Below are 18,324 nucleotides of genomic sequence, written 5' to 3'. Positions count from 1 at the left end.
AACCGTGTAGTTTTTATTGTATAAACCATTGACAGATATTCATAGTAATAGACAAAATATTTGGCGTACTCTATGCGCACCGCAACAATGTTTAGAAAGATAGGAATCACAACGGATGCTTGCTCCATCACCATGTATAGGGTTATTTTCGCATTTAGGATTAGCCACGCATTAGGTTCTTGCGTTAGGTTCGTGTTTAGATATAGTAACCCACCTCTCCTATGTAAAGATACTTCATATTGGAATAAATGCTTCCAGAACTGACATTGTACGGGCGACGGGTTCATTTTGCGTACTACCTTTTTTCAACTTCGTCCCAGCACCATAGCAAGCAGTGCCATGCGCACGTACATTCCATACTCGGCTTGCCGGAAATATGCAGCCCTGGGATCACTGTCGATCTCCACACTGATCTCGAAGACGCGCGGCAACGGATGCATCACAATCATGCGACGCTTTGCCATCGTCATAATCTGCGGCGTTAGAATCAACTGTCCACAGCACTGCAAGAGAAATAAAATAAAGAGCGTGAGGATAGAGATATCTAGAAGCATAACTATAAGCATATCTAACCATTTCGTACTCCTGCTCACTCTCAAACCGCTCACGCTGGATGCGGGTCATGTACAGCACATCCGTATCGACGATGGCCGACTCGAGCGAATCAAACTGCCGTTGCGAAATGCCTTTCTTGTCGACGTACTCCCTGATGTGGTCAGGCATCTCGAGCCCTGGCGGACAAACGTAACGCAAATTCACACTGTACATCGTCAGCAGACGGGCCAGCGAATGTACCGTACGTCCATGCTTCAGATCGCCCACCATCGTGATCGTTAATCCGTTCACCTTTCCGATTTCCTCGCGAATGGTAAATATGTCCAGCAGTGCTTGTGTCGGATGCTCTCCAACACCATCACCCGCATTGATCAGCGGTTTGCGGCAGTGTTGAGCTGCTCGCTGAAATTGCGGAAGAAAATTTATTAGGCTCTCTTTCTCTCTGTGTGTGTGTGTGTGTGTGTGTGTGTGACTGCTAACGCTATGGACAACCTACCGTAACTGCTCCTGGTAATGGGTGGCGCAATACCACCACATCCGCATACCCAGCAATAACCTGTATGCTATCCTCAAGCGATTCGCCTTTACTAGCTGACGAGGACGTTTCATCGACGTGCACAACACGACCTCCGAGACGTTGCATTGCTGCTGCAAAGCTACAGCTAGTGCGGGTACTCGCCTCGTAGAAGATGGACGCCATCACCTTCCCACGCAACAGGTCATCGAGAAGTCGGTCCTTAGCCACACGCGTCTTCATCGTTTGTGCCAGATGGAAGAGCTCGTTCAGATGTTCCTTGTTGAACATGTCCACCGTTAGCACGTGCCGGCCAGCCAGCTGACGCTCGCGAAGACCTCCTTGCCCGGTCTGTATGGTGAGCGGTTCGAGTTTGCCGATCACAGACTGATTCCCGGTCGAATCACATCGCATCCTCGGTGGGAGGGGAGATGCAGGACGGAGGGCCGCCTGCTCCCCAGCAAAGTGTACTCCGAGCTGCTTGACGTGCGCATTGGTACCGTCAGGCGAGAGTAGCTGGAAGAATGCTTCGTTGGTTTGCAGATCTTGTTCAAGATCTGTCGTCCGCAGCCCCACACCTGATCCAGACCCAATCGAGTGATTCAGCACATCGATCCGTTCAATGGAAGCAGCGCCTACCAACGGTGGCTTTCCACCATGCCATTCACGTATGTTCTGCCCATAGCCTGGATTGACCAACACCAACCCATCGACATACGCTGTCTCTCCGCGCAGTACTACACGATGCACGCAACCCTTCACGCGCATTCCCGAAAACGGCGTCCAGTGAGCCTTGGAATGTTGGGGACGATCCGGTATGATCCACTCTTCGCTCATATCGATCTCGACGTACGTGTTCGGTTGCTCCGGAAGGTTGAAGATGCGTCTTGGATTGGTGTGAAACTTGTGGACCAGTTCGTCCATTGTAAGCCGCCCTTCCGTGACAGCCGTCAACAGTAGCGGAAGAATAGTCTCCAATCCAGGAAATCCTGGCGGTGGGTTATCCGATTCCTTCTCCTCCTGGGAGTGAGGGGCGTGATCCGTTGCAAACACATCCACCACGTCCAGATTGTCCCAGAGCGCTTGCTGATCTTCCGGGCTGCACAATACCGGCCGCACTTCTCCACGACCTGCTCCGATCCGATCGAGATCGGCAGTTGACAGGAAGAGATGGTGAGGACAAACCTCACAGGTCACCTTCAGACCCCGCTCCTTTGCTGCCTTGATCAGCAGTATCTCCTCCTTGCGAGCTACATGGCACACGTGGATGGGCCGATCGGTGAGCAAAGCCAGCAGCAAAACAGCTGCCATCGTTTGCCGCTCCGCGTGTACACATAGTGGCGCTCCCTTAGGCCAGCTGGAGAGATGCGCTTGCCACTCAGAGATCCCGGGCAAACGGAGTGTCGTGAATGTTTCATTTAGGTAGAGCTTCAAACCTGCCGCCTGGGACGCTAGCTCGTGCACAGTTCCGAAGTTGGTCGAAGAAGCTCCTACGTACAGTGCGTAGTCGCAACGTGCACCCTTCTTGGCGATCTCCAACGCCAGCTGGAATGCACCCCTATCGACTATAGCCGGTTGGGTGTTGGGCATCGCTAGTACCATCGTTATACCACCGGCCAGGGCTGCGGCCGTACCGGTAGCGAACGTTTCCTTATGCGGGGCACCCGGCTCTCTCAGGTGTACATGCACATCGATAAATCCGGGAAGCTTTACCATCAAACGCGAGGACATACAGTCGATGTGCGTCTTCATCGGTGGAGCTCCACCGATGCGTTGCATTGCCGCGACGAGCAACTTTGCACACTTCACATCCGTCACGAGCGGGATGGAGTAGTCCACGGCTAGACGACGGGTACGATAGCCGTGTGTCATGAAGCAGGACACGCGGCGTGCACCGCCTCCACTCATCGGCGGGTTGATGACCAAATCGAACTGCTTGTTGGCCAAATATTCGGCCAAATGACGCAACACATTTCCAGCCCCGTTCCCATTGTCTTCCGTAGCTAACGCGTCAAACGTCCACGGGACACTCTCAACCTAGTGTAGAATATTGTAAAGAATAGCCGTGAGCAATATTTTTGCAGCAATTAAAGTTACTAATGATCGTGAACGGTTAGTACAAATGTGAAGAGCAGTACTTCCGCAATATAAAAGGCATGTGACATTAATATATTACTCTTCCACATGATTTGAATGTTCCGTAAGCCTTTCTCCTATAATTGGACCTCCACTCGACACGTTCTCTGATGTCCGGACACGAGTTCACTAACAAGTTGCATTAAAAGAAAAAAAAAAGATCGTATTGATGTTGTTCAACGTGTTCCCGGTATTAAAGGATCCGGAGTATATGTAAGAGGAGATGGGCGCGAGGGGGGCGGGGGGGGGGGGGTGTTTGGACGAATTGTTTTGTGGTTCTTCGCGGCATCACATGTCCAAGTGTCTAATCCCGTGGAATCAATTTTCTTAAGTGCCGCATGCGGAACTGCTCCCACTGGACAAGCGGGGACCACTCACCGCTTATCGAGACGTGCAATCGACCCGCACAATCATCTTCATTGACAATGTTGAGTTGTACGGTGCGACCACCCGCCTCAGCAGCAACGGAAACCCTGGACCGAGCACACTCTGACGTTTGCGGTCCAATCACCGTAATTAAATTGGCTGTAGTACGCCAGGGCACACAGAGCGGAATCGAAAAAAATAAACATTCTGGCAGACCGTGGATGCATACACATAGAGCGACCGAGCTTGGGTCTGTGTGTGTGTATGTGTGTATATACCGTATCCGAGCCCGGGATGTTCCCGGCCGGTATACCGCTACATCAGATCCTCCCGACAGTCGTAGAGAAGCAAGAGCCCGAAGCGCCGTCCGGAGCGAAGAGCACAGCCGAGAAAGAGACGAGGTACCTCCCGGCACCGCTCCGAGACTGTTGAAGACCTTTTTGAAAATAAAAGTGACTTCGGCATGACGCCCGTTCCCGTTCGAAGACGGTGTCCCGGAGGAAGAGAGGAACCCACGGTCGAGTGGGTACTATCTGCTCCGGTAGATAAGGAGACAAACAAATTTCTCTCATGCTCCTATGCGTACGCAGACTCACTACCACCGTTGTCGTGCGCACCCGTCCACGGGCCTGGTGAGTTGCTGGCGCTGATAACACACGAGCGCTTTCCCTCCGCGTCTACCTATTCGAACAGGAAGGAGGCACACGCATTCAGATCAAACTCGGGTACGGTCACCACGTATTCAGAATACGACGGCCCTTCAGTTTTACCTTGGACTCTCGCGTGTGCTGTTGAGGAAGTGTCGTGCGGCCGTATCGTGTGCCAGAGTCCACGTTCGTTCGTCCCTAGTGGCTGTGCGTAATACTAAAACCGTCGAGTTTGGGAAGGTTTTGACACACTCGGTGTGTGTCACCGAGGGCGCTTCTTATCGTGTTTCGCTGCAGTTTCTTCCGTGGACGGTGTTGCCGTGGAACAGTGTCAGTTTGCTGCTAATATCCCCTTCCAGCTCCCGAGTGCCCTTTCCTGTTTTGCCATGTGGTAATCAACCCAGTGCTCTACAACCCCCCTCCCCTCCCTCTCCCCTTTTCTCCACCCCTTTATCACACACCACCATGGGACGTTCGCAGTCGAAGGAGCAACCGGGTGGAAACAATCCGTGGGAGACGGAAATTGCTCGGAAGCAACGGCGGGAACAAACTGCCCGGGAGCTGACGCAAGAGCGACGGGAACAGGAACGGCGTGCCCAGAAAGCGCGGCAGCGCGTCGAAAAGGAGGCAAAGAAACAGCAGAAGAAGAAGAAGAAGAAAGCTGCACGCAAGAGTAGTAGTGCGACCGGAAAGAAGCAGCGGAAGTCGAAGCTGGACGATCTGCGCGACACAGAACCGCCACCGATCGTGCGCAAGTCCAAGGCCAAGCTCGAGGAAAGTGATTACGACTCTGAAGCGAAACGGCGGATGCAGCATCAGCTCGCCTTCAACAGTGATATCTTCGTGCTCAACCAGCTAATGCTCGGCGTCCAGTTTTACGGCAACTTTGAAAGGTAAATTTCTTACAGAGTCCTTTTAATCAACCCTAGGTAGGCCATTTTCCAACCGCTCTTCCAAACCGAGAAACTGTAGCGATTCTAGCAACCAATTCCGGCAACCAACCAACCAACCTACCGTACCTTTGCATCTTTCAACCAATGGTGCTCTGTTCCGCGAATATCTGGCTGGAAGCGAGGATTGCCCACTGCCAACAGGTCGGTTTTCACCGTCGTGGTCATCGCGTGTCAAGTCTCCTTGTGCGTATCGAGTATCGCGTTCATCTCGTGTAGTACTGTGGCGCTTATCTCTATGGTAATGGCATTGCATACGCGTCAAGAATGCGCAGCAGCAGAATCATCAAGCAGCAACGGCAGCAACATTCCATTCGAATTCGCCACCCACGGCCGAAGTTCGCCCGAGCGCCCTCAACAACTCTCACTCTGAGCCTGAAGGTCGTAAAATGGCGCATGCGAGAGGGCAATGCGCTTGACCATCCAGTTGGTCTCCGTACAAGTTTCCTCCTTGGTCGCGACCACTAGCGAACCAATTACCAAAATACGTTTTGGGAATCATAAGATCTCGCTCGCCGTTTCATTCGGCATGTAGCGAAGTTGATAAGCAACCGTTCTACAGTCCAATCGTTCAGTACAGCACTGCTATCCAACGTTCGGACAATTCTGGACACCCTAGCTCCAACCCATGCGTTTGATATGTTCGTGAGCGTGGGTGTATGTTTTCTTTCATTGTGGCAAACGAACTCTGCTTACTACTTAATGTCTCTCACCTGTGAGATGATTGCTGGGCCGTGATGTCACCACCGTTGGGTCACTTATTCTTATTGATAACACACGATGTACGCTCTCTATTGGACGATATATTAGGAGCACATAAACTAAGCGACACAGCTATACTTGCCAACCTTATTAGTGGCCCTCTTGAGCTAGTCGAAGATCTCGTGCAACAGCCAGATACAGCTATGGGTTTGCACCGGGGAGCAAACAGACCACTTCAACTCGTACCGCCAGGTCCTGTCCAATTTAACACTGTACCGCAGTCAAGTAATCCACCAACTAATCCTCTACGGGAGATAGTCGATAGATAGTGGCATGGTGTAATTGTAACACGACGATCGTTCGATTGGTCGCGTTACAAATTGAACATTATCGAGTGTACACTTTCAAGAGCCCGAGCCGTCCAACATGTTTGACCTGATAAGAAAGGCTTGAGGCCTCGTGGACTCAACACATGTTTTTTTGCTTTTCTACAGCAAACAAGGATTCGTTGACCAGGTCATGGAATCGAACGCCCCGGGATCTCCAGGTCCAATTTCGATCGAACGGTGAATGAATTCTCGTCAAACGCACGTATCAAATCAGACAGCATGTTTTGAGTCATCAACACTCCGCCACCTGTCAGCGTTCGCCAAGATATTAGAGGCAGAATCGCTGCCTCATAAATCATCACGTATTACTGACAGCTCCAAGTGTTTAACAGCAATTGGTTCGCTGTTTCTTCTTGCCGTAGATTCAGTTGAAGAACCGCTAACACGTACGCGGCATACGGCGGAAGTACTCACCGAGTGAAATGAAACCCAACTCCATTAAAGTGAGCACGCTGGATTGGTGCTAGTTGGTTGGTTCGACACTTGGGCGCACGACACGATGTTCCCGCACACGCATCATGCTTCTGTACGGTTCCGGTTTATCGTGCATCAGATGTTGTGATGTCTTGTGTACGAAAAAAGCTTGCTTGTACAAGCTGTGGCGTAGTAATCGGTTGAGCTATACTATGTTTCTAGTGGCTATAATGTCGGGGAGTTACCATTGTGTTCTGTACACTGAACCTGTACAAAAGGGGTCTTCCCCGTCGTAAAGCGAGTAAACTACAAGAGTAAGCGAGTAAACAACAATGCTAGTTTGACAGCACTGCCGATAGAGCAAACAGAAATCACGATAAAGGTTTCAGTTTCAATAAGCAATTCTTCGCAGTTGAAGGTAGGCTACAAATACGGCATTGAGTACAATATCCGTCAACTATTCGTCATCGAAGCAACACTGTAACATGTGTCCGACGACATTGCATTAGGTTGCTTGCGGGAATCATTGCATCCCACACCAGCCAGAACAACGACCATGTGGAATGTGAGAACTGAGTGCAGAGATAACGTAACGAGCATAAAGCCCATGCTAGCTAGCGCCGGCAAACGCGACTTTTCCGCGTTATCTTTTACACAAGCATGACGTTTCACCGACTTCCGATTGCAGCAGGTTCTGATGCTTCGACTAATAGTATCGACACCACAGATCATATGCAAACGAGATGTTCGCGCAGCACAAATTGACGACTGCAATGAACGCAATCGAATCTTCTCAAATAATTAACACCATCAACACCACCAATGGTAGTATGAATGATTGATAGAGTCCGGCACTGATTAAACGGAGACTGATTGTGAGTCGACGTTATCGACCGAGTGCATCACCGTGTACCATCCTGTCCTGTCTGTGGAACCGTCCAGCGCATTTGAAGAGTATTTATGACGTCATGGGTAGTAATTTGCAATCAATATATCTATTGTAATATATCTGAATCATTTGCGAGCGCATCTTTCATAACCATTACTGTGAAATCTTCTCTTGCAGAGAAATGTGGGAAGCAGTCGAACGGAATCGTAACGAGGAAAATCGCCGAAACGGAAAAACATCACGCCACTGTAAAACCGTCATCCTGCCCGATCGTCTACTGGAAGCGGTAGACATGCGTGTGAAGTTTTATGCAAAGTAAGTTATTGTCGCGTCGTTATCTCGCACATCTCACCGTGTAATAATGATTTTTCTCATTTGCAATTTGCCAAAAAGACACGGGCTGCACAAAAACCGACTCCTTCCTCTACATACGCAGACCTGCTACGTCGTGCATGACAACATCGAAATCACGAACCCCGGCGATAGCTCAGTCTACAGTATTCTTACCGATGCGCCTATCTACAAGCTGGAGATCGAGGATTCCCTCGAGGACAAACTGAAGCAGGGGAGCGATGGAGCAGTGCGAAAACGTCGCAGCAACTGTCATCATGGCTACATAAAGTTGAAGAGTGTCGAGTTTATCAAACCAAACAATCCACCATCGCTTGACAGGATGGCGGCTGCCCAACGGATCATTTCTTACGGCACCGAACCCGGCTCGAGTGGACTTGGACAGAAGTTCGTCTCTACTAACGGCATGTCGAAGGTGAATAGTCTCAGTGAAAGTGATACTCTAGAGGATGAAGAGGACGATGAGGACGATGACGATGACGATGATGAAGATGATGAAGAGAATGCTCAGACTAGTAACCGATTCACCAAGTTAAAGTATCGCGACAGCATTATGGTGAAGTATCCGAAGGTAGGAAACGGACTTTACGACAAGAAAAAACCTCAGCTTCTGCTAGCCAACGCCGGAGTCCCGTCGACCTCGACCAGTTCTACATCTCCGCCCAGCAGTGAATATGACTATGCGTACATCACTGCCATCAACACGCATCAACCTTTAAGCGTGATGCGCTCGGCTGGTGGCGATGAAGCACCTGTAAGCACAACGGTTTTACCGGACTACTGCATCACAACGATATGCTGTCCAATCGAGGTGAACGAAGGCTACTACAGTGACGATGAATCGGAAGGTACGGATAAGATGAGTGCACTGTACCTCGTTAAGGCAAATGGTGGAGCTGGTGGGACTAGTAGACAGGGTGGTCATCATCCCCACCACAGCAACCCGGAATACACAACCGAACGGAGGCAATATCTCAACTCAAAGGGCTTCTTGGCGTATTTCGTGAATCTGTTCCAGGATACGCTCGCGTCTGAATTGGACATCCCTGCCGAAGATTTGCGCAACGCCACCTGGAAGGGTGCCGTTGTATACAGTGGCCAGTGGGAGATTATACCCGCCATTCTATGCCCATGGCCACGAGAAGCCATCGAATGGGTGCACCGTAAGCGCGACGTGAAAATCAATCCCTTAACGCGTCAGAAGTTCCAATGGCCGACTCAACCAATGATTCAGAAGGTGAAGTCATTCGGCTGTCACGTTATACCGATCGGGTACGCACCGAAACAGGGCCAGAACCGTTACCGTCAGCTCGAGTGGAAAATTGTCTTCCCGGAGGCGGAACGTTACCTGGAAAGTTGTCTCACCGGGACGCAAATCAAGATCTACATGATCACTATGCTGCTGCTGAAAACGTTCGTGGAACCGAATCTTACGCCCGGCATGAGCATGTTCGGCATGGAACATCTGCGGGCCCATCTGTTCTGGCAGTGTGAAACCAACTACGCGGCATGGCCGGAAGACTATCTCGGCGAAGCACTGCTGCGCTTCTTAAACGCACTGCTCGATCGCATCAAGACGCATACGCTGCCCGATTACTTTCTACCGAGCCGGAACCTCTTCGAAAACGTTCCGGAACGAGGGTTGGTGGAGTTGCACAAACGCATCTTTCGCATCACGGAAAACCCGGTAATGCACATGCTGATTGCGTTGCGGAATTTGAAGCTACCTAGCGCCCGGCTGACGTTCTACCCGAAGATTCGCATCAAGCGACTCTACTCCTACCTGGTGATAGACAATCCGCTCAAGATCGTCAACCCAATGCTGCGTGATGAGGACGAAAACCTGGCAGCGGAAGACTCGGACGAGAACGATGTGAATGAACGGGAGATTGCAGTTGGTTCGATGGCGTACTACAACCAGCAGGAAGTGGAATCACGTCGCAAAAGGACGCGCATTGTGCGCTTCTTAGTTGCAGAACAGCTCAAGAAGGAACGGGCGGTCCAACCGGAACGGCGCCAGTCGGTTGAATCGATCGATCTGACGGTAAGTAGAAAGTACGGCTTTAGGCATTGCTGGCGTACATCACCCAGAATCTTTGTCATTTCGCACTGTTAGGAGATCGTTGATTCGAGTAGTTTGTCTTCAACTTTCAGTTTCTGCCCCTCAAGCACATGGAGAACCTACGCCGACAGCTAATCTACGGTCTGTTCGTAGAGCATTTTATTGAGATGGCCCGGGTGTCCTGTGGCTTTCGAACCATCAACCAGGCATTAATATATCTACGACAGGCCGAACGGCTTTGCAATCTACTCGCCGATGACGAAGGTATCGAAGAGGCCCGACAGTACCTTAACCAGATATATGGCTTACGTCAAGAGCTGGCCAAGGCTAACGCAAAGGGTGCCGATCGGCCTGCACTACCGAAGCGGACCAGCACCAATGAACAGCGTCACACTGTAAGCCGAAATGTATCGGTTGCTCGCGGCAATAGCAAACGTTCCACATACACTAACGTTCGCCAACCGTCAACCGGGGCAATACGGCAGAAACACCAACAACAATCGCGCTTCTTTTCGCCCGACAACGAAGACGACAACGACGAAGATGACGACGACGAGTGGGAAGATATCGAACGGGAGGAGAGGGGCGGAGGTGCTGGACGTGGCCAGGGGCGAACGCTCTCGTTGCAGCCTGCTGGCGGGTTAAGACGAATACCATCCCAACAGCAGCATCAGCAGCAGATAAGTGTCCAGATTCACGCACCAAAGTCACCTAGCGGCCGACGGAAATCCAATGGACCGCGTCGTTCATCCGATGACATCGACGACATCTCTCGATTGCTGGGGAACGTTACGGTTACACCGAGGCAGGGTTACCGTTAGTTAACAGGAGATGTAAGGAACACAGGGAAAGCAAGCGAGTGAGTGAGGAGAGAGAGAGAGAGAGAGAGAGAGAGAGAGAGAGAGAGAGAGAGAGAGTTGAAACCCCTTTCTGTGATAAATGGTACCGGGAACTGTGACAGGACCGCTGATGCCTAATGGCTGCGTTGTGCAGACTATTGCTTAGGTAAAACTTATTGTGAACGTATTGCTTGTAATACCTATGGCATGATGTTACTACCATAAACGAAATGCTAAAATGCTTATCAACCCACTTAATCCAATACGGTACCGATAATATATAGTGAGCACCTGGGTATCACATGTAAATAGCGCTCATTTAATTAAATACATGAATTTGACTGGAATTCTACTCACCTCTACGCCATGTTCGGTGTAAAAGTCTCCAGTTCCCATTGAAGCGTACAGCTTGTAACCCATCTTCTCTAGGATGCGTATCGAGGGTAACAGTTCCATTTTGTGCTATAACAAGAAACGTAGTGGAAAATTAGGAGAATCTGATTGCAAAATCGAAACCCGCTTGCTTTACCTTATAACTTCCAATACTGAGCAGTATAGACTTCTTCGGTATCTGAAAACCAGTCGATATCATCGCCTTTAAATACGCTTCGTATCGATTCTCGCCGAAACATGCAACCTCCCCAGTAGAAGCCATCTCTACTCCCAACATTACGTCGGCCCCTGCTAACCTGGAAAAGCTAAACTGGGGTACCTTCACACCCACCAACCCACGACCGTACATAATCTCCACCGGCTCAATATCCGTATGGCCCACAATAACTCTGGTAGCCAGCGCGACAAAATCAAAGTCAAGCGTCTTCGACACGAACGGGAACGAACGCGACACGCGCACATTACATTCGATCACCTTCAGCTCGTTGTTTTTCGCGATCAGCTGCATGTTGAACGGGCCGGACACATCCAACAGATCGGCAATGTCGCGAGCGATCTCCTTGATGCGCTCCAATGTCTCCCGATTGATGTCTTGAGGTGGTGTCACGAGCGTTGCGTCACCCGAGTGAACTCCAGCGTTTTCCACGTGTTCGGACACTGCCATACACAAGATGACACCATCCGCTGCAACTGCATCCACATCGATTTCCTTTGCCTCCACCAAGAACTTCGAGATTACCACCGGATGCTCTTTGCTAACGTCAGACGCATGCTTCAGGTAGGTTTTCAGGTCCTGGTTCGAGTATGCAACGTTCATTGCAGCACCGGATAGCACGTAGGATGGACGAACCAGACACGGATAGCCAACCTCCTCACAAAATTCTATGGCCGATTCCAGATTTGTCAGCTCCTTCCAGCGTGGCTGCAAAATTCCCTTACGGTCGAGCATGCGCGAAAACTTGAATCTATTTTCAGCACTATCTACCGATTCTGGTGACGTACCGAGAATGCGTGCCTGCTGTCGGTGCAGATCCATCGCGATGTTATTGGGTAGCTGGCCGCCCATCGAAAGAATGATACCGGTCGGTTGCTCCACATCGTAAATATCCATAACGACTTCAAACGAAATTTCCTCAAAGTACAACCGATCGCACATATCGTAGTCCGTGCTGACGGTTTCGGGATTGTAATTCACCATGATGGTTTTGTGGCCTAATCGACGCAATTCTTTGAGACATCCGACCGCACACCAATCGAACTCGACCGAACTTCCGATACGATACACACCGGAACCAATCACCATCGTGTACTGGCCTGGGAAATCGACATCATTCTCGGTGCCACTGTACGTCAGATAGAGATAGTTGGTCGAAGCAGGCCACTCACCCGCCACCGTATCGATTTGTTTAATAAAGGGTACTACGCCGTGCTCTTTACGTTGCATGCGTACTGCCAGCTCGGTACTTTTAACGCATTGGGCAATCATCCGATCGGAAAAACCAAGTCGCTTTGCTTCCCGTAACATGGCTGGTTCTGGCATGCAACCATGCTCAAGTTTCTCCAGCTGGTCGGTAAAATCGATAATACCCTTCAATTTGCGCAGGAACCAACGGTCAATCTTCGTCAGCTCGTAGATCTGCTCCACAGTGTAGCCAGCCTTCAGGGCAGCAGCCAGCACAAACATACGCTTGTCCGTTGGTTGCTCCAGCTCTTGCTCGTTCACAGGCTTCAAGTATGGGTCGAACCCGTTCACACTGTCCACCATCCGCAGTGCCTTTTGGAACGCCTCCTCGAACGTACGCCCGATTGCCATTACCTCACCGACACTCTTCATTGAGCTACCAATGTTCTTGCTAACACGCGCAAATTTGGCCAAATCCCACCGAGGCATCTTCACAACGCAATAATCCAGGCTTGGCTCGAAAAAGGCCGTCGTTACGCCCGTAACCGAGTTACGGATGTCCGGCAGCGGAATCGCCAGCGCCAACTTCGCCGCCACGTACGCCAACGGGTATCCGGTAGCTTTGCTCGCCAAAGCAGAGCTTCTCGATAGACGCGCATTTACCTCAATTATGTAGTACTCTTCCGATTCTGGATTCAACGCGTACTGGATGTTACACTCACCCACTACGCCAAAGTGTCGTATGACGCGGATCGCTGTTGAGCGTAGCAAATTATACTCCCGATTGGATAGTGTCTGAGACGGTGCCACCACAATACTTTCGCCCGTGTGGATACCAAGCGGGTCGACGTTCTCCATGTTGCACACGGTGATACAGTTATCGTACGCATCCCGCACCACCTCATACTCTACCTCCTTCCAACCCTTAAGTGATTTATCGATTATGAGCTGGTTCGAGTGTGCCAATGCCTGACTGGCCAATGCCTTCAGCTCTTCGGCATTGCTCGCGAAACCCGACCCAAGGCCACCGAGCGAGAAGGCAGCGCGCGCCATCACCGGGTAGCCAATTACTTCGGCCGCATCAAGCGCCTCCTGGATCGAGTAAACAGCGGCAGAAGGGGCCACTTTCTCACCAATCTCTGCCACACGTTCAGCAAACAGCTTTCGATCCTCCGTCTCAATGATCGAACTGATTGGGGTGCCCATGATCTTTACTCCATACTGACTAAACACACCGGCCCGTTCCATCTCAACGCCAACGTTTAGTGCCGTTTGCCCACCGAACGTAAGCAGCACGCCACCGGGTCTCTCCGCCTTGATTACTTTTTCCACGTAGTAGCGCGTCAGGGGCAAAAAGTACACTTTGTCCGCTAGACCCTTCGAGGTTTGCACGGTCGCAATGTTTGGATTAATCAGAACCGTCTGGATGCGTTCTTCCTTCAGCGCTTTGATGGCCTGCGATCCCGAATAATCAAACTCTCCTGCCTGGCCAATCGACAATCCACCAGATCCCAAAATCAGCACCTTCTTCGGACACTCCAGATCGATCGTTGACGGCACCACGTATTGCAGACGCTGTTTTAAACGGTCCTTCACCGAAACGTGCGATTTCTTCGCATCCTGCTTGTACTCCAACACCACCTCTAGGAACAGATCGAATAGCACCTCCAAATCTGCCGGCCCAGCCGTATGTTCCGGATGGAACTGGACGCTAAAGTACGGCTTGCTTGTGTGCACAATACCCTCATTGGTGCCATCGTGCAGGTTCGTAAACAACTCTTCCCATCCAGCCGGCATCTCGCTAGAGTCAACCGCAAAACCATGGTTCTGTGACGTCATATAGCAACGTCTGGTACCGAGATGCATGCAGGGCAGATTGTGACCCCGATTGCCATACCGCATCTTAAACGTACGACAACCGGCGGCTGTCGACAAGATTTGATGGCCAAGGCAGATGCCGAATATGGGTTTGGCCGTCTTCATCGCGAGCAACGAGCGCAGATTGTCAACCACCTCGCGGCACATCTCGGGATCACCCGGACCATTCGAGAGAAATAGCCCATCGTACTCGTCCGGGTTTGGCCGCGCGTTCCATGGCACCACATCCAGCCGGGCGCCCCGGCTTACAAAGCAACGAACCTGATTCAGCTTCAGCCCACAATCAATCGCCAAAATTCTCGGCGAGCCTGATTCGTTATAAGTGCGGGGTTGGGCCAACGACACCTCCGCTACCAGGTTTCGCAGGTTTGGATTGCTAAAGTTCAAGCCAGCAATCGATGTCACGCGTCCCGGTACAATCTTACCTGCAAAGAAATTGTAACCGTGTTATAAGGAATTGTTTCTTCCATAGCTAGGATAGTCTAGTAAAGCCATCTAATGGCTTCTTCTTCTTCTTCTTCTTGGCTTAACGACCTCTAAGGTTATGCCGGCCATCGAAATGGCTTACTAGGCTTACTTATATTTTACATGTTATAACATACCTAGAATGGTGCCATTTTCGCGAATCTTCTTCGTCAATGCGCGCGTATCAATCCCGCTAATGCCTGGCACTTCGTGCTTTGCCATCCAGTTGGAGAGCGTGAGCTTGCTACGCCAATGTGACGGTTCGTCACATATTTCGCTCACCACCAATGCAGCAGACCAGATACGATTGTTCGACTCAAAGTGCCGCATTAGACCACAATCGTCCAGATCAGTATCCGGGATGCCATAGTTACCAATCAAAGGGTACGTCAGCACCAGTATCTGTCCGTGATAGGACGGATCGGTCATTGACTCCGGGTAGCCCACCATGCCGGTCTGGAAAACGACTTCACCATACGCGCAACCGTCTGCACCGAACTTGTGCCCGTGCATGATTGTACCGTCCTCCAGTACCAGGGAAGCAGTTGGCGGTCTATATTCAAGCGGCTCCGGCATCCTTTTTTCCGGCGGCAAATCTTTTGCTCCATCATCTTTCGGTCCCATGATTCGATAACTGGAAATAAACCAACTGATCATTTACATAATATATGTTACGGTATCACGTATCCAGTTTAAAAACACCCCAAAACTAAATTCTTACAGCCACTTTCAGGCAGAGCAAGCCGGTAGACGTATACGAGCACGTGCTGCTATCTAAAACTCTAACCTCAAACTGGTGCCACTTTAGATGTGCGACTGATCAACAAATTTCATTTCAAATGCAGTAGACAAGGACAGCAAAAAAAAAGATGTTTAAGCTTCTATCTCGCATCCGAGTGCTACTGAAGTTTGAAAAGGCTAGATCAGGTTTTGACCTAACGGTCCTTTTGTTTATTTTTGTGCGTATGTGTAGAATACGTGCGGTTGTTGCTACCCAACCCAATTCTCTACATTGTATAGCGATAGAAGCATAAAAAAGTGCGTGAGTGTTTGTGCCAAGATTCGTTTATGTTATTCTTGAACTAAAACGACAATATTATATACCTCATGCGGTTAAAAGGCTTAAAAGGCTCTGAGTTGAACTAGCGCAGCAGAATAGCGTTCTTTCTGTAGGGTTTCCCATCACTTCACCTACATTTCTAGTTTCGTCCGGTAGATTCCCCGAGACGTAGTTTTAAAAATCCTCAAGTGGTATGTCGTTTCAATTGAAGCCGCCTTATCGCTATCCTTGTTCCTAAACAGCGATATTGCATATCATGAAAACGGTTATTTTGATTTGGAAGCAAATTCAAGGTCGTTTACTTTTTGATAGATGATCGGTTTATTGGTGAGCAGTCTTGTTGAGATGAATGCAAGACGCCTCTTGCAACGAATAACTGATAAATGGATAAAAGTATAGGTCTAGGCAACGATCACTATTCCATGAGGCTTACGCTTCAACGTCACTTATAACGTGATAAATCTAGCAACCTACGAGCACTTGTATCAACGTCGCCGTCTGCAACGCAAATAAGATTTGAAGCCACGCTGCTCGCGTTTACAAGCGTTTAAAGGTAACAAAGAATACGAACTACGTTCACTCACTTACCTATTGATTACTGTGGGGAAAACAAACGCAAAAGGAAAACAAACGTTGTTGTTGACCAACTCCAAACCACTGATGAATGTCGCGGGTTCTCTACTCTTTGTACCAGATGCCGGGATTGATGTTTCTTCCTTTTTGTTTGTTTTGTTTTTTTTAATCAAAAATTTAACGAAATATGTCAGACGAAGCGACTATTCTCCTAACAATCAATTTTGAAAATGACGGTATTAAATTGAATACACTTTCACAGTTATACAACCTCATGCTACAATGTGGCTAAATGTAATACAATATGCTGATTGCTATCAACAATGCAGTCAATTTTGTTGTGGTGAAGCCGCAATTTGTAATCAATCCACTTTTCTACGTGGCCGTGGCATCTTGTATCGAACAAAACTACAGCAAATTGCTGGTAGATAAGGCAATCTCTGGAAACAAACTATTATACAGTTATAACCTAACTACAGTCAAGTTGTGAGGTGGAAGCCAATGGTGAGATAACGCAACGGTTCTCAATCATGAGTTACGGCGTATAAAGTCCAGAAACTTCATCTAGAAAGGGCTTTTGAGTTACCCCTATACAGCTGAAGGACGCAAAGGGCTAGAACTCAATGAGCACTGGTCCATAAATATGCGTTTTTTTTTTTGGGTTATACAATTTTGAATTATATTTCTAGTTGGAAAACCTTGAGTTTCCAACTAGAAATATAATCCAAGTTGTATAATAAGTTGTAGTTTAAAAATTCAAAATTAAAGTTCCAAAAGTACAGAGTACATTGAACTTATTCCGACCGTGATGATTGCACACATTTCGGATGATAAAGCGAACTGCACCATTTCAAAAGGCGGCACAGTCAGTAACAAGCATATAAAGAGATGATTTATTGTGTCAACAGGTTCCTCGATGTTCGTACACTGCCATTACACGATGCTTGATTATAACACAAAATAAACGGAAACAACTAGTTTGGCAAATTCACGATACAAAGCGGCCTCCTGCGGTAGGCCGATACTGACACTGGTGTGTCTACTGCATAGCTCTTAGTGCACAAAGCGATTATCCTGTTTATCACCGCTTTATATGAGTATAAGTAAATTCTACACTTATGAATACTAGGCTCGTACATACAGTTAAACGCAAACACATACCCACACGCTGTCACCACTCGCTTATCTGCAAGCGTTTCCGACTGTTTCTTCACTTGTTTAAGGATTATGAAGACGCTAGGAAAAGTAAGGTAAAACAAGAAGAGTTTATGTTAGAACGCACCGATGAGCTGTTAGAGTGCGTTCGATAAATGTACACATCGTCGTCTATTCCGGTTCACTAAAACTGCTTTGGTCGTTCGCTGGGCGACAAGTATTTATAAGCAAGCGTTTACTTCTCCACACGCCAATTGACGTTAATTTACACACTGCACAAAACCCATCTAGTCCCGGCGCATCCATAAACTTCACGCTAAACCTGCGATCTCTTTTCGCTCCAACAGCAACAGCGAATCGTGTGCCTCTCCACATGCAGTGCGTATCTTTATACGATCTTAAACGAGAAAATCTTACCGCTCAAGGTATATCTCAGCAAATGCAGACTGCAGAAGAGAAAGACGTAAGCTGTGTTCTCTATGGCATTTTAACAACACTGTTTGCGATCTGTTTGCCGCTCCTGTCGTTGCTTCTAATCGTTCTTAAAGTACGCCTGCTTGTGCCACCAAGAATACATGCACACA

General features: G+C 49.1%; 4 protein-coding genes across 4 annotated transcripts in view; 2 read left to right on the top strand and 2 right to left on the bottom strand.

Moving 5' to 3' along the window:
* LOC126557930 (UNC93-like protein MFSD11) overlaps nucleotides 1–18,324 on the top strand; it is a 240,393-nt gene that overhangs the window by 147,420 nt on the left and 74,649 nt on the right. The window lies entirely within an intron of this gene.
* LOC126556714 (protein GPR107) overlaps nucleotides 1–18,324 on the bottom strand; it is a 381,205-nt gene that overhangs the window by 314,704 nt on the left and 48,177 nt on the right. The window lies entirely within an intron of this gene.
* Nucleotides 106–15,578, bottom strand: LOC126560329 (CAD protein). Its single transcript, XM_050216331.1, has 6 exons — nucleotides 15,090–15,578; nucleotides 11,344–14,912; nucleotides 11,172–11,276; nucleotides 1,052–3,106; nucleotides 574–957; nucleotides 106–503 (listed from the first exon to the last, which is right to left on the bottom strand). Exons 1-6 carry the CDS (start codon nucleotides 15,574–15,576, stop codon nucleotides 306–308), a joined length of 6,798 nt encoding a protein of 2,265 aa, XP_050072288.1. The 5' UTR covers nucleotides 15,577–15,578; the 3' UTR covers nucleotides 106–305.
* LOC126567580 (uncharacterized) lies at nucleotides 4,682–10,809 on the top strand. Its single transcript, XM_050223800.1, has 4 exons — nucleotides 4,682–5,111; nucleotides 7,740–7,877; nucleotides 7,956–9,957; nucleotides 10,050–10,809. Exons 1-4 carry the CDS (start codon nucleotides 4,684–4,686, stop codon nucleotides 10,794–10,796), a joined length of 3,315 nt encoding a protein of 1,104 aa, XP_050079757.1. The 5' UTR covers nucleotides 4,682–4,683; the 3' UTR covers nucleotides 10,797–10,809.

This window comes from Anopheles maculipalpis, chromosome X (assembly GCF_943734695.1).
Source record: "Anopheles maculipalpis chromosome X, idAnoMacuDA_375_x, whole genome shotgun sequence".
NCBI lineage: Eukaryota > Metazoa > Arthropoda > Insecta > Diptera > Culicidae > Anopheles > Anopheles maculipalpis.
This window is presented reverse-complemented; position numbering and strand designations above follow the sequence as displayed.

Bases quoted from the DNA above. Each gene is read 5' to 3' on its own strand.
- LOC126567580 (XM_050223800.1), top strand. From the start codon at position 4,684: ATGGGACGTTCGCAGTCGAAGGAGCAACCGGGTGGAAACAATCCGTGG. The intron at 7,878-7,955 runs GTAAGTTATTGT...TTTGCCAAAAAG, and splicing joins CGTGTGAAGTTTTATGCAAA to ACACGGGCTGCACAAAAACC. The intron at 9,958-10,049 runs GTAAGTAGAAAG...TGATTCGAGTAG, and splicing joins TTGAATCGATCGATCTGACG to TTTGTCTTCAACTTTCAGTT.
- LOC126560329 (XM_050216331.1), bottom strand. From the start codon at position 15,576: ATGGGACCGAAAGATGATGGAGCAAAAGATTTGCCGCCGGAAAAAAGG. The intron at 11,277-11,343 runs GTAAAGCAAGCG...TTCTTGTTATAG, and splicing joins TCAGTATTGGAAGTTATAAG to CACAAAATGGAACTGTTACC. The intron at 958-1,051 runs GTAGGTTGTCCA...CCGCAATTTCAG, and splicing joins CATTACCAGGAGCAGTTACG to CGAGCAGCTCAACACTGCCG.